This window comes from Mustela nigripes, chromosome 14 (genome assembly GCF_022355385.1).
Source record: "Mustela nigripes isolate SB6536 chromosome 14, MUSNIG.SB6536, whole genome shotgun sequence".
Lineage (NCBI taxonomy): Eukaryota > Metazoa > Chordata > Mammalia > Carnivora > Mustelidae > Mustela > Mustela nigripes.
Window position 1 is genome coordinate 101,324,788 of NC_081570.1, and position 16,402 is coordinate 101,341,189.

Genomic DNA, 16,402 nt, shown 5'->3' on the forward strand with positions numbered 1-16,402 from the left:
AACATCTAAAGGAGCTGGAGAAAGAACAGCAAAAAAGTAGGAGAAAAGAAATAATAAAGATCAGAGCAGAGATCAATGAAATAGAAATCAAAGGAACAGAAGAACGGATCAATGAAACTAGGAGATAGTTCTTTGAAAGAATGGATAAGATAGATAAAACCCTGGTCAGACTTACCAAAAAGAAAAGAGAAAGGACCAAAATTAATAAAATCATATGATTTTATGAAAGAGTAGAGATCACAACCAACACCACAGAAATACAAATAATTATGACAACATAGTATGAGCCATTATATGCTAACAAATTAGGCAGTCTGAAAGAAATGGATGCACTCCTAGGGACATAGAAACTACCAAAACTGAAACAGGAACAAACAGAAAATCTAAACAGACCCACAACCAGCAAGGAAATTGAAGCAGTTGTTAGGGCCAATTTAATGTTAAAACCTGTTTAACTATTAGGGCCTGTTTAGCTGGAGCAACTCCATATTGCCTGGGTAGCCATATTGTTGTTTACATCCATGGACTTCATTCCAGGAATAAACGCCCCAGTAGTTCCTAGTATGGTTCCGGGTATTGATTCCAGGAGTAAACGCCTTAACAATAAAAGCCACATACCTTGGGTCTGCGGTTATGCCCTACAAAATCAGCCTGTGAGATCAGGAGGGGGTTGCTCTCTTCTGAGGCGGCCCTGGCTGGTCAGTCTGATTTCTAATGCTTGGCATAGAATAAAGTTTCACACAACTTTTACTTTGTCTCAGTCTCGTTCCCTGGCCGGTCAGTCTAACTTCTAATGCTTGGCATAGAATAAGGCTTTGATAACTTCCACTTTGTCTCAGTCTTGTTCCTTTGATAACAGACCCCAATAGCAGTAATCAAAAATCTCCCAGCAAACAAGAATGCCAGGCTGGACAGCTTCCATGGGGAATTCTACCAAACATTTAAAAGAAGAATTAATTCCTATTCTTCTGAAGCACTTTCAAAAACTGGAAATGGAACACTTTCAAACTTTTTCTCTGAGGCCAGCATTACCTTGATCCTCAAACCAGACAGAGACCCCACCAAAAAAGGAGAATTACCAACCAATATCCCTGATGAACATGGATGCCAAAATTCTCACCAAGACACTAGCCAATAGGATCCAACAGTACATTAAAAAGATTAATCACATCTATTTTTAACTTTTTGGGGAACTTCCATATTGTTTTCCAGAGTGGCTACACCAGTTTGAATTCCCACCAACACAGTAAGAGGGTTCCCCTATCTCTGCATCCTCGCCAACATCTGTTGTTTCCTCTGTTGTTAATTTCAGCCATTCTAACAGGTGTGAGGTGCCATCTCTTTGTAGTTTTGACTTGTTTTTCTCTGATTATGAGTTATGTTGAGTGATGTTTGAGTGTATTTTTTAGCTATCTGAATGTTTTCTTTCGAAAAATGTCTATTCGTGTCTTCTGCCCATTTCTTAACTGGATTATTTGTTTTTTGGGTGTTCAGTTTGATAAATTCTTTATGGATTTTGGATACTAGCCCTTTATCTGATACATCATTTGCAAATATCCTCTCCCATTCTGTTGGTTGCCTTTTAGTTTTGTTGATTGTTTCCTTTGTGGTGCAAAAGCTTTTTATCTTGAAGTCCCAATAGTTCATTTTTATTTTTGTTTCCATTGCTTCTGGAGACATGTTTAGTAAGAAGTTGCTATGGCTGATGTGGAAGATGTTTCTTCCTATGTTCTTCTCTAGGATTTTGATAGTATTCTGTCTCACATTTAGGTATTTCACTCATTTTGAATTTATTTTTGTGTAAGGTATAAGAAGGAGGTTGAATTTCCTTCTTTTGCATGTTGCTGTCCAGTTTTCCCAGCACCATTTATTGAAGAGACTTTTTCCCATTGGATAGTCTTTCCTGCTTTGTCTAAAAATAATTGTGAATCTATTTCTGGATTTTCTATTCTGTTCTACTGATATATGTGTCTATTTTTGTGCCAGCACAATACTGTCTTGATGATTACAGCTTTGTAATATAACTTGAAGTCCGGAATTGTGACGCCCTCAGCTTTGCTTTCCTTTTCAAGATTGCTTTGGTTATTTGGGGTCTTTTGTGGTTCCATACAAATTTTAGGATTGTTTGTGCTAGCTGTGTGAAAAATGCTTTTGGTATTTTGATAAGGATTGCATTAAGTATGTAGATTGCTTTAGATAGTATAGACATTTTAACAACAGTCATTCTTCCAACCACAAACACTGGAAACCTTTCTATTTCTTTCATATTATAAACATTTTCAAATGCAGTACTTATAAATGTGAAATTAGGAACATTTGTTTTAAATGGAATAATTGCATAATAAGTTAAGGATGAGATCAAGAATAAGGAAATCACTGGGAAACAGCAGCAATATAGTTTATAGAGAGTAGAGTATAAATATCTTAATCTGAAATCGTGATAAGCTATGTTCAGAAGGGATAGGATTTTTTAGTGAATGTGCATGATAATGGAGTTAATAATTTGTTACATAATTTGTTAGGCAGAGAATGACTTCAAATGCTGGCTTAGAAACAAATCAAATATAAGATTAAAAGACAAAATCCCAAATAAATAAAAAATACTAACAAATTTAATGGGCTCTCTAACTCACTAGAGTACTACAATATTTGCACAAGGTAAGAAAAAGATTATAACGAACCTATGGAATGATGTTTCTGCAGAAAAGGAGTTACATAGTTAGGCAGACAGTTGGATCACTATGATCTATATGTAGTTTGAAGTCTATATAGCATAGGGATTATCTTCCAATTTCGTAAAGCTTTTTTTTTTTTTTTTTTTTTTTAAATGTGTGCCTATATCCCTGTAAAATGCCTGGGAGCCCACAAAATTTCTCAATTGGTTCTTGGTTAAATGACATATTATTTTGTGGTTTGTAAGGAAATAGCTTCCAGTTGGAGAATTTGTTCATTAAATGTGGGGTAAAGTAATCCTTTAAGATGTCCAATGAATGGTTCCTTTAAGACTGTTAAGTCCTGAAGCACACTGAGCATTTCCACAATCACAGGACTCATAAAAATATCATTATGTGGAAAACCAAGAGGATACTTGGAGAAATCATGCTTTTTGGGGGGCATGAACAGACTTATTTTCCCAGGCTAGTTAACAAAGATAACTGAAATACATATAATTTTATATGTATATGTGATTCTATGTAAAATTGTATATATGATAAATTGTTTCAAATGTCAAAGCACTGTTATTTTCTATGTATGAGCAACTATATATGTGCATACATGTAAACACACACGTATGTACGCACTCAAACATATATTCCCACCTTTCTAAGAAAAGAGGGGCGTTAAATCAAAACAAGTTTATCAACATGTAAGCAGATTGAGGATGGGCAGATGCCCTTGGTCATGGGACACTTATCCTTGCTATTGTGCTTATTTTACCTGGGGCCATTCCACTTGGTCCATAGTAACTTATTGAGAGGCAGATCCCATTTTCTAAGGTGGCAGAAAAAGATCCAAACTTGCTGATAACTTTATTCTCTGCATCTGATTTTCCTAAAAGGCAAATTCAAATCAAGGACATTTCCATTTTATTAAAAAGAAATGGAAGCAAAACAGTGCAAAGTGGAAATCACATAGATAAAAATGTGGACATAATTAATTCAGTTATTGATATATATGTATGTACCAATGGATTATTATGAAATTATTAGAAAACTTTGTTTTCAAAGAGTATTTAATGAATGGGAAAATGTTCATGATGATAAAGTAAGAAATACACTGCAATAGTGGCCACTGCTGGGGTGGTAGAATTAGGTGCAACTCTCGTTTTCTTTAAATATTCTTATATTTCCTAATTTTTAAAATAAACCACATACTCTTTTATCCAGCAAAACAAAGAAAAGTAATTTAAAAATTTCTGTTTTAAGGTCTGGAGTACATTCAAACTTTCAAACATCATGTTCTTGAGTTTGGAAAATACTGGGATCATGAATTTATTAGTAAGATTTGGTTATTTGTCTTATTACGAGTTTGAGTTGAAAACATCCTATTAATTAACTCTTCTCCTTTTGCAGGTATAACCTATGTAACACTGGGCAGATAACATTGCTTCTCTGGGTGGTGTTGCCTAGAGATGTTAAATAGTGTTATCAGGAAGTTTCATGTTGTATCTTCAATGGACAAACACCTGGAGCTCTCATCTATTTGCAGGTAGAGACTATCAAGACCAAATGTAGGATTTTTCTCTTGTCCTTGCAACCTAAGACATTTGATACCATGGAGAGAACTAAGTGATAGAGCATAGAAGGAAAGCCCAGCATTTGTAGTGAATATTGGAGAAAAGCTGAAACTTCAGCAGAAATCAACTAATGCAGACCTGAGTCCTAGAGACTGCACTTGATACAAGTTGTGTAAAACAAAATTCAGGCCAGAATGGACACTGCAAATGCAATGTTGCTACATAAAGGTAGCCAGCTATATAGACTTTGTATGACAACTGGAATCAATAGCTGGTCATCCAGAGGGGGCAAAACCAAGTTAGCAGTCCACTGTCGATGTGCTATGTATATAATGCAGGTACACATTACCTCAGGGAAAATGTATATAAGCAGAATCGCAAAACACTTTCCTTACCATCTGGAAAAATGAGCCTAGGTGCTAAGTGAAAGAGATGTGTGGGTTAGACACAAAGATGCTACTGCTTACCTGTTTCAAGATTCTGCTCTTCCTCTCTGTTTTCTTTCACATCTTCTGAAGAATAATCCTCTTCTTTTTTTCCCTTTTTCACAATTTCCTTAGGGTCTTTTAAATGAGTTATAAAAGTATGCCTGTCCTTTTTCACTGTCACCTTGATAAAAGTTGGCCCTGTGGAAAATAAGGGATAGAAGACTGCTACCGATGCCCCATTAAGGTCCTTGACAAGACACCTAAATAATGCAGCATAGAATGTAACTAAGGGCATGGAAACATCTATGGACATCACTATTTTATAGAAAGGTGCCTCAGGAATAATGTGATGTGATTTTTAAAAAATTTTCAAAGACAACTTTATTCATGACACATATTAAAAACAAAACAAAACAAAACTCCCACCCCCCTGGAAATGAGTAAATAAATAAATAAATAAATAAATAAATAAATAAAATCCACCTCCCACCTCCCTGTTCAATAAAATAAAAGGGGAAATAAAGGGAATAAAATAAAAGGGAAAAATAAAATAAAAGGGAAAAAAAGGCAAAGGAAAACAAAACAAAACAAAAAACCGGAAAACAAAGAAAAACCCACCCCAAAACAAGGTAGTGCATTTCCCCAGGGGGTAGGGGATTTTACACTGGAGCCTCTGGGAGCAGGAGGGAGATCTTCTGGCTACAGAAACCTGCAAAGAAAGACCCTCAAAACAAAAAGAAACAAAAGGGAACAAGAGAGATCACCAGGCCATCTGGAAGGGCAGAGAGCCTGACAAGAGGGGTGGGGTGGGTGGCAAATTGGCAAGACAAGAGCAGGTGGAGGGGACTGTGGAAAGTTAGGGAGAAGAGGAGGGAAGGTAACAAGCAGAACAGTTTGGTGTGCTTCCAGGGCCCTGGGTAAAAACAGCCCCCTACCACCCATGCCCATCGACCCTTGAGCAGCCCCCAAGGGAGTGAAGTCGGACAGGGAAACAAGGGGAGCAGCTTGCGCAGTTGAGATGTGTCCATGGTGAGACCCCAGAGTGAATGAGCAGCCCCCTGCCCCACTCCCTGGGCCTTCCGCTCCTCTGCAAAGCAGGTCCCTCCTCAGCAGTTAGTTATGGGATTCTACCTGCTTCCACAGTATATCTTAAAAAAAAATTTTTTTTTTCCATCAAGATCATTTTCTATTTTTCTTTTTTTTTTTTTTAATTCTTTTTTTCCCTTTCTTTCCTCTTTTTTTTTTTCCCTCTCTCCTCCTAATACACACTTTTTTAGTAAGAGGAATACCATGATGTCACTCTAGCCCAGCCCCTGTAGATGTGACCCGGGAGCCAGAAATAAATGGCAAGTGGTTCAGGGAGATGTTTGCAGACTTTCTAATCAAATTACAAAAGAGAAAATACATTGGTTGAGACTATTGTACACCTATACTCAACTTGGTGATTAATCACATGAGCTAGTTGTATTTTACAGCTTATAAAGAATTACATCAATGGTAATTAGAGTATTGTTATCATTAGTAGCAGCAAATCAAGAGTTTTCCAAATGGCAGTTTCCCTCTTCTGGTGTTCTCATTTTTTGCCTTCTTTTTCAGCTTTTCTCTTCTCTTCTTCTTCTTCTTTTTTTTTTTTAATCCAGCTTGTTCTTTTCAACTTTGATTGAGCTATCTTCTGCCTAATTGATAGGATTAGTATTTGCTGTGACTCGTATGAAACTAATAAACATGAGCATATACAAATTTCCATAAGCGTGAGGAATAGTTATGGAAAATAGAACACAGCATCACAAAACTTGAGTCCAGCAGTTTTCTCAGTTATGTGATTTTGAGCTCCATTTTTAATTACTATTAATTGTACACTATACCCCAGGATGATATTCAAAATATTTAAAATATCAAATATCAACTATGAAAACATATGATCATATAAATATGTGTACCTATATTAATAACAATCCCTATCATGGTTTAAATAAACAAGCTTTATATAATAAAATGGTCTGACATTTGATATAAGTTGCATCGCCAACCATTGTTTAAATAATTTGAATGACTTCCAGGCCTTTTTATTTTAAAAAATTATTGATGTGATCTTTTGTTTGATGGGGTGATTATCATCTAATGATGCTTCCACTTGAGCCATGACTTCACATAGGGAACAGCATGTAACTTTTGCAATGACTTCCTTCTTACATTGGTAGATATTAGATGACAAGAAAGAAGGAAGGGAAGAGAGAGGGGTTAAGAGAGAGAAAGGTAGGGAGGGGAGGACAGGAAACGAGGAGGGGTAAGCTGGTCCAGACAGAGGGTGGGGGTAGGAGGAGCCTGTGTTACCCCTTGCTGGGGGGCATAACCTTGTGGACATTAAACAGGGCCCTGCTCAAATTTCAAATTTCTTCCACACTGACCTCCTCACAGTTCTGAGACAATAAGCTACCAAATAAAGCCCAGGTTCTCAAATCCACCTGAGAGATCTTTTTTTTTTTTTTTTTTTTTTTTTTTTTTAAATTTACTTGACAGACAGAGATCACAAGTAGGCAGAGAAACAGGAAGAGAGAGAGAAGGGGAAGCAGGCTCCCTGCTGAGAAGAGAGCCCAATGCAGGGCTCTCTCCTAGGACCCTGAGATCATGACCTGAGCTGAAGACAGAGGCTTTAATCCACTAAGCCGCCCAGGCACCCCTACCTAAGAGATCTTTAAAGCCCAGTGAAAAGATAGACCCTGCAAGATGTCCCTGACAGGTTCCCTAGAGCTCGTATCTGCTTCTTGGGAAGAATTACACATTTCCTTTAGGGGTTTTCTAGACTAGGTCCTCACTGCATCCACAAGGCTCATCTCCTCATCTCCCATTCAAAGACTTCTGAATCCAGAAGAAACTTCTCTGTAGCAAAAATACCTGGACCTTGGCAGCAGAACCCCAAGCTTGGTGCTCCAGAGCCCAGATTAGAAATTTGCTCTCAAATCACAGTGTGTGCTTGGTTTCTGAGATAACGCTACGTGCAGTAATTAATATTACTAATTAATTATGTTTATTGTGGTTACTATTATAGTATTTTTGAATCATACAGAAACATTTCAAGATTTTAACAACCAGAAAGTTTGTAACAGTATGTCCCAGCTAACCTCTCAGCTGGCTTGTGCCTTGCAGTCAATTGTAACAGAAGAATGTGAAGGCTGGAAGTGCTGAATGTGGTGTATAATAAAGAAAATTGGGTACATTACCACTCTCACCTATCACATCCAAGGGTACAAGGCCCCAAGATGATTTGAAATGCGTTAGTATCTTCCAAACTATTAACCGGCTGTGTTCAAAAGGTACCTTTTTCAAATGTTGTCTTCTCTACTTCAATCTGCCCTCCATCTGAAGGATACAGATAAGAATTTGTTCCTGAGATTTGGACGGGTATGTCTCCCATATTATATCCATGAAACTAGAAGGGAAAACATCAAGCTTTGAGTGTGAAATGGCAACTACAAAAATCAACTCATCAGTGTGAGCCAGTTAGAGATGCTGTAAGCTTAATTCTGCTAAATGAATGTCTGTTCACTTTATAGATTCACAGGACAGTGTCCATATTATCTTTAGCACCTCCTGTGATATTACAAGGACAGGCAGAATTAAAGGAGGTCCATGATTTTAAAATCTGTTCACCGGAGCATCCTTCCAGGTAGTACAGATCAAATAATTATACTACTGAAAAGCAGTGGGAGAAGAAATCAATTTCTCTTTCATTGGCTATTAATTTTCTGTTTAAAGTAAACTGATATATTGAGGAATAGTGACACTTTATGCATTTTCCTTGACACTTTATACTTTAGGAAGGAATATGGTAATGACATTTTTTGCTAAGTGTTGCTAATAGAACTCCAAATGATTGTGATGCATGCTAATGCCTGAGAACTGGCTTAGAGTAGCTGCTAGAAAGAACAAGAGCTGTTACATTTTTGTCCATCTCTTGCCCATTAGGTTTTCCTTATAAGACTGCCTGGGGGACAGACTGGCAAAGGGATGATTTTACCAAAGCCTACAAGCAAAATACATGGGTGCATGCTCAGCAAGGCCTGTCACCTGAGACAATACAGCTAGCTTTTGTATGCACTTTGATCGTTCACAGTTGCTTTATTTACATTAACCTAAATGAATGCTTTTGTGTCAAATCCCCATTTTTCTTGCCCTTAGTAACCTAGTTTCACAGTACTCAAGAAAAACTGGCCTGATGGTATTCCCATCTTGGAGACTGGCTACAGTGAAAGTCCTAGGTATCTGAGGGTTGAGTATGGGTCTGAGGTCATCTATGCTAGAAGAAACTTCAAGGCCTTCTGTGGTGTCAGTGAAGACTGGGAACCTTGTGATTCCACAGAAGCTGTGTTTCTCCCAGAACAATTTGAAAGGACCCAAAGAGGCTTCTTGGAATGCTGATTTTACCGGATAAATGATCTCAGGTTCTGGTTGCTGGAGGGGTTCCTCTGCTACTTCTGGAATCTTCATTTGTTCTTCTTTAGATTTCTCCTTGAAAAGAAATTTTTTCTTTGAAGCTTTACTGTCTTCTTTCTCTACCTTTTCCTTGCCTTTCTTTTTACCAGCTTCCTTACTCTTCTTTTCTGCTTTTTTTTCTTCCTTTAAGCGCTCTTCTTCTGCTAATCGATCTTGTTCTTCTTTCCATGCCTATAAACGCATTTAAAAAAAATTAACAGGATTTTGAAACAAATTAGATCCCATTCAGGTTCATTTTGGAGAATACTTTATACGCTTTTTATAAGGCACCTCTGATAAATTAAGATCCTGAGCTAGAAACCTTGGAGTTACCCTCGACTCTCTTCTTATACCCAACTTCCATGTACCACGTCCTGCCAAGCTCTTTAGAGAATTCTCTTTATTGAGCTTCCTCTCTCACCTTCTTTGAATTTTCCTTTAATTCAGGTCTTCTCATTTTATCCTGAACTATTACATCAGCCTCTTAGCTGGTCTCCCTCCCTTCTATATTTTTCCACATGAATCCAGTCCCTAGTTTAAGTCTTCTTAATCCAGCAATATGGTGGACCAGATGTTCAGAGAAACACTCCTGGCATAAAACATTTCAAAAATGATAGATAAAATGTAAAAATCATCATTGCAATGCATAGCAGGGCTGGCAACAAAATAAAAGGTATGAAAAAGCACTAATCTAATGAGGAACAGGAGTATTCAGGACAGAAGTTTCTGAGGGCTTTATGTCCATCCCTGGCAGCTTAGAACAGGAGTTTCAATGAGTTACAGGGACTAAAGCATTAACCTGGGAGATCAAATCAGAGACCTCTGAATAGAGCAGATATTTTTAAAAAATGACACCTTCGTTGAGTGAACTAAAAAAAAACAAAAAAAAACAAAACACAAAACCTTTCCCTATAGAGGAAGAGCATGAATTCTAGCTTGATTCTTTGTCCCTGAGTTAAAGATTGAGAAGAGATGGGGGGAATCTCCCCTGAGAACTAATGACAAGTTGTCCTCACAGAGATTTGAGGCCAAAATATATTACCTTAAAAATGTATTCTAAAAAGGTTGTGGGTGGATATGCGCTCACAAATGAGAATGAGTAAGTAAGCCAGAAGCAAGATTCTGAAGGAGAAGCATACTGTGAAGACATATCTGTGAAGTCGAAGAAGATATTGGAATTATCAAATAGAGGAGATAACATAAGTATTTGAATCTGCTTACTCTTTAATTTGTTTAAAGAGAAAGAAGTGTCCAAAGATAAATAGGAAACAAAAAAAGTATCAAAAATAGGAAGGTGAGTTTGAAATCTCTGTTAGAAATGAAATAGAACTTTAGAAAAGGTAGCATTTGAATAGATTATGGCTGAGTCGTTTCCAGAATTGATGAAAGACATGCACCCTAACATTCAGGAAGGCCAATGAGTGAAAAGCAGGAAGTAACAGGGGTGTGTGGACTTCAAAAATAAGTCAGTCAGAGAAAGACAAATATATGATTTCATATGATATTTCATAGTGTGATCTATTCTGGAGAATACTCCATGGACACCCCAGAACAATGTGTATTCTGTTGTTTTAGGATGGAATGTTCTGAATGTATCTACGAAGTCCATCTGGTCCAGTGTGTTATTCAAAGCCCTTGTTTCTTCTTTGATCTTCTGCTTAGAAGATCTGTCCATTGCTGTGAATGGGGTGTTAAAGTCTCCTACTATTATTGTATTATTATCAATGTGCTTCTTTAACTTTGTTATTAACTGGCTTATGTAACTGGATTCTCCCAAGTTAGGAGCATAAATATTTATAATTATTAGATCTTCTTGTTGAATAGGCCCTTTTAACTATGATATAGTGTCCCTCTTCATCCCTTACTACAGTCTTTGGTTTAAAATCTAATTTGTCTGTTATAAGGATTGCTACCCCAGCTTTCTTTTGATGTCCCATAGCATGATAAGTGGTTCTCCATTTCCTCACTTTCAATCTGGAGGTGTCCTTTAGGTCTAAAATGAATTTCTTACAGACACCAGATAGGTCTTCCTTTTTTATCTAATCTGATACTCTGTCTTCTGATTGGAGCATTTATCCCATTTACATTCAGAGCAACTATTGGAAGAAATGAATTTCGTGCCATTGTATTACCTATAAAGTCATTCTTTCTGTATATTGCTTCTGTTCCTTTCTGGCCTCTGTTACTTTTGGGTGCTCTCGCCACTTACAAGATCCCCTTTAATATTTCTCTCTCTCTCTTTTTTTAAAGATTTTATTTTTTTATTTGGAAGAGAGACAGAACAAGAGAGAGAGTATGCTTGATTTTAATACGTATGTCCAGCTTTCCAAAGTAGAAGTGCCCACTTATATTTCAACCAGCAGTATATGAGAATTCACTTTGCTTCCCATCCTTGACAAAATGTGCTTTTTGTCTTTTAAATTTTTGGCCAAAAATGATGGATTTGACTACATAAAAGTAAAATACTTCTGTATAAATAAAAACATAAATGACACTTATTAATAAGGAAATTGTTTTATATTTTATAAATATCCAGATTATAGACTAACAATCTTGCTCTGAAAATAAGTTAAATCTCTAGATATTATCTGGAAGTGACAGTAATGATAGGTTGCTATGAAACAAAGTTATGTGGCCGAGTTAAAAAAATATATATATATCAATCTAAATCAAAACCACACAAATGCAGACCCACTTCCTTATTCGTGCATGTGTGCAGGTACGAGTATAGACCATACCAAATCATTACTATTTCTTATTTTCAGGGGCTTAGGAGAGTCGAAGTAATTTTGATTTATTGTAAACCATATATCAATTTTGTAATAAAATTCCAATTAAAAATTGGAAACAAAAAACAAATACCTGCAGCAGAAAGAGGGAGTATACTAAGTATGAACAAGACACCGCCCTGGATTTTGGTTATATAAATGTGAATGACACAGAGTCCTTTAAAGGTTTATAGCCTGGAGAAGAAGACAGCTCAGCGGAGAGACTGCTTTTTCATTGCAGATTCAATTATTTCTGAGAGTTTAGTAAAAAAAGATCACTTCTATTTCACCACACAAACTCTCTATCACACAGTAAATTTGAATTTGTAATGATTCAGTGTCATTTGTCTTTTCTTGAATTACCTTGAGAGAGCCTTCTAAAATGAAAGGAATCTTTTCCTTCTCTTTTTCTTTTTCTTGATCTGCTATCTCTGTTTTGTTCATTCCTTTGCTACCTATAACCAGAGAAAATTAAATTTCTTAGTAACTCTCAACAACAAAGTTTCGTAGAAGGACCAAATGTCTGGATTGTAGGGGATCTTATAGGCAAGCAAGTCCAACTCTCTGTTCATTCATCTCTCACTTTTTCTCACTGCCTCTAGAGCAGATTTCTGAAGTGGAAGTGAGCTCCTCTAGAGATGAGGAAGTCATTGTCCTTGGTGGAAGCAAGGAATTCCATTCTCACTATGTTGTGACCCTGAAGCTTTTATTGAAGTAGACTCTCTCTTCCTACGGCTTTTGGAATCTGTAAGCATTCTTATGGAGAGATACTGACTCTGAATTTGTCTCCTATATTGTCAATAAATCCTAGATAGATGAACCTATCAAGCCTGCCGAAATAAAGACATCTGGCATTTCCCTAACATCACATTTAATCTGCTGGACAGATCGAATCTGCCAGGTCTGGCAGGAAGCGGCATCAATATAATGTCAAATATTCCATTATCCCATCATCGATCTCATCATATTTGGAATGCAACTATTTGATTTTTTAGAAAAAGTAAAGAGTCACAGAAATTTATAGGCAACTCTTTTTAATACTTAAGTATTCAGTTCTGATTACATTAACAAATAGGAAAATGTCTTTGGACTTTACATGTAAGTTCAACCAGTTACTTACTTTTAGATTTTTTAATAGCATTGATTTTGCCAGGAGAAGTGATTTTGGCAGCAGCAGATTTCAGTTCCAGCTCAGCCTTTGTCCTATTGATTTCCTCAGCCATTTTAGATTCTTGATATATGGCTTCTTCTTTTATGACCCAATCTTGAATGGATTTTGCCACAAGTTCCAAATAATTCCTTAAAAAAGGCAAAACAGAGCAAATGACAATTGTTACTATCAGTTATAATCAACCAATACTTAAGATACCAACTGTGCAAATGAAAATTGCCCATGTAACAAATGCAATAGACTCAGATATATCCTAGGTATAATTTGTACAAAACTGTCAAATATAAATAACCAGTGAACATGTGAAAAATGCTACCTTTATCCACAATTAAAGACATACATATTTAAAAATGAGACATTTCCATCCCAGTAGAGGATTAAAAAAGTTTGATTCTTCCAGCACTATTAGCTGGAGAGTAATATGGTGCGATCTCTTTTTAGGGAAATTTTATAGCATAAGAGAAACTCTTTTTTTTTTTTTTAAAGATTATTTCTTTCTTTATTTATTTGACAGACAGAGATCACAAGTAGGCAGAGAGGCAGGCAGAGTGAGAGGAGAGAAGCAGGCTCGCCACCGAGCAGAGAGCCCGATGCGGGGCTCGATCCCAGGACCCTGGGATCATGACCTGAGCTGAAGGCAGAGGCTTCAATCCACTGAGCCACCCAGGCGCCCCAAGAGAAACTCTTTTAATTGACTTGCTGGATTAATCGAAATGCTGTAGTCTTGCTGTGAAACTTCCTGGCCTTCAAATACCCACACCCCAAATACTGTGCGCTACACTGCTTGGGCAATTATGCTCACACCAGTGAGTTGTTGCTCACCAGGATTTGGTCAACAAACCCATTCATTCTATTTATACTGATAATTGTACTTATTTGTAGTGAAATGTTATGTATACTTTAACATACGAATGTCCTGAAAGAGTTGCTTCTGAGATAATAAGTTGAAATATTTAGGTTTGACCATCAAGATTAGTTATTTCAAATCATGTGAAAGTGGGGCTTCTAAAGCTTGAAAAATAAAGCTAGAGGGATTCTACACTCAGGTAATTTCACAAATTTCTTCCATTCTTGACTCCTTTTAAAGAAATAAACTGAAAACTGTAGACTATGAATTATGGATACCCAACATCTTCATTGCGAAAGGAAAAGATATCTTAAACTCAACCTGTTCTTAAATGGACTGATCTTCCTTTCCAAACTGCCCCATCAAGCCTTTTTGGCATCTTAATTGACAGCAAGCCTATACTTCAAGTTGATCAGCCCAAATGCCCTGAAGGCATCCTTGGACCACTCTTATTTTCTCACCCTCCCTTCCAATCTAGTGGGAGACCCAAATGATTTTTTTTTAATATACAAAATCTAATCACTTCTCACTTAAACTTTACTGCTATCTTCCCGGTTTAAGCCACCATCACCTCTTGCTAGGATGGTTGCAGTCGCCTCTCAACCTGTCTCTGTGTCCCAATCTTGATCCTCTGTAGTCTACGCTCAACAGAATCATTAGAGAGATCCTTTTTATTCTTAAGTCAGATCATGTCTCTCTCCAGTCCAGAACCTTTCAATGAGTCTGCCTTTCACACAAAATCTAGAGTTCTTGCTATTTTTCTGTAATGAAGGAACACAGCCAAATCAGTATTCAGATGAGGTGACAAAATAGAGAATATGTCAGCATGCAATGATTCAGGAATTCACCAGCCATAGATACTTTCTGAAAGAATTGCTCACAAATGTATTCCAGCTGCACTGAAAAAATAAATCTAAGAAAGAAGACAACATGGGATATAAATACGAGCTGAGAAAAAAAAGGTACGATTTGTAATTAAATGTAAATAAATATTTGTGTTACTTGTCTGTTATTAAAAAATGTTACTTAATAATTGGAAATAAAATTTGGAAATAAAATTTCAAAACGGGAGGTAGGCAATTGGTTGGGAGTAAGTGAAAATATGTTAAAAATTTAACATTTTTTGTGAAATGATATTAATACTCATTAACTCCAATTATGTTATAAAATATTTAAATATGTGGTTTAAAAGGATACCTCTAGAAGGATATAAATAGAATGTATAACTTTAAAAATATCACACATTAAGAATGAACTAAAAATTCAATCTAACAAAAAGAAGAAAAGAGATTAATCCTTAAGTAGAAATATACTTATTAAATGGTAAGTATGAAGCCAAAGACATTATTGATAAAAATAGAAGTAAATAAATAAATTCTTTAAAATACAAAGTCTTAGGGGCACCTGGGTGGCTCAGTCAGTTGAATGTCTCACTCTTGATTTTGGCTCAGGTCATGATCTCAGGGAAATAAGGCTGAGCTCTTTGTTGGGCTCTGAGGTGGACATGGAGCCTGCTAAAGATTATCTCTCCCTCTGCTCCTCCCCCACTACTCGTGTGTGATCTCTGTCTCTGTCTCCAAAAAAAAAAAAAAAAAAAAAAAAAAGAAGGTGCACCCTGGTGGCTCAGTCAGTTAAGTTTTATTGGACTCCCTGCTCAGCAGGGTGACTTCTTTTCCCTCTGCCCTTCCCTACTGCTCATAATCTCGCTCTGTCTATCTGTCTCTCTCTCAAATAAGTAAAATTTTTAAAAAAGTAAAATATAAACTTTTAAAATATTGTTATAAGCAATGAATCTTGGAACACTGAAAAAATAAAATAAAATATAAAAAAATAAAATATTGTTACTAATTATTATTAAAATCTTTTCAAGGACAGAGGATCTCAGAGTAGCTGAAAAATCCAAGCTGGTATTTAAGAGACATGTAGCTATAAATCAAAATTATGCAAGAAAATGAAAGGGTGACAGATAGCTACTTAGAAAGCCAGAAAAGGTCCAGATCCTTGACAACTTTGGTGAGTAGCTGCACTATCCCTGAGACACTGCCCAATTCCAGATTTCTCACTACAGAAGAAAACTAATCCCTTTATTAGTTTAACCACTATAGTCCATTTTCTATTAATATTGTGAGACACAATTCCTAGTTGACATGTAAAATGATTGAGAAAGTTATATTAGTAAATTTTTATATAAAAGATACTGTCCAATGATGCTTATATTAAATGTGGTGAAATTCAAGGTCAAAAACATTAAAGGGAACAAGAAGGATATGTTATGTTGGTAAAAGTTAAAATGTATTAGAAGGATGGTTTTAAAAATATAGATTCAAAAGTAAATTTAAACATACAGTACACATGAAAACTGACAGGAGAAACAGATAAAATTATAATAAAAAAGACAGACATTAATACATCTCTCTCAGGAATGGACATTTATCATGAGAATACTATTTGATTTTATTGTAATAGACACCCAAAATC

General features: G+C 36.2%; 1 protein-coding gene across 1 annotated transcript in view; it reads right to left on the reverse strand.

The window, feature by feature from the left end:
* The window catches only part of SPAG17 (sperm associated antigen 17), a 213,394-nt gene that overhangs the window by 67,868 nt on the left and 129,124 nt on the right, over positions 1 to 16,402 (reverse strand). Inside the window, exons 19-24 of the mRNA XM_059377113.1 lie at positions 13,023 to 13,205; positions 12,270 to 12,357; positions 9,091 to 9,330; positions 7,984 to 8,095; positions 4,705 to 4,863; positions 3,439 to 3,552 (exon numbers count right to left, since the gene is read on the reverse strand). Of these exons, the coding sequence (XP_059233096.1) occupies positions 3,439 to 3,552; positions 4,705 to 4,863; positions 7,984 to 8,095; positions 9,091 to 9,330; positions 12,270 to 12,357; positions 13,023 to 13,205 (896 nt within the window). The remainder of the gene's footprint in view (positions 1 to 3,438; positions 3,553 to 4,704; positions 4,864 to 7,983; positions 8,096 to 9,090; positions 9,331 to 12,269; positions 12,358 to 13,022; positions 13,206 to 16,402) is intronic.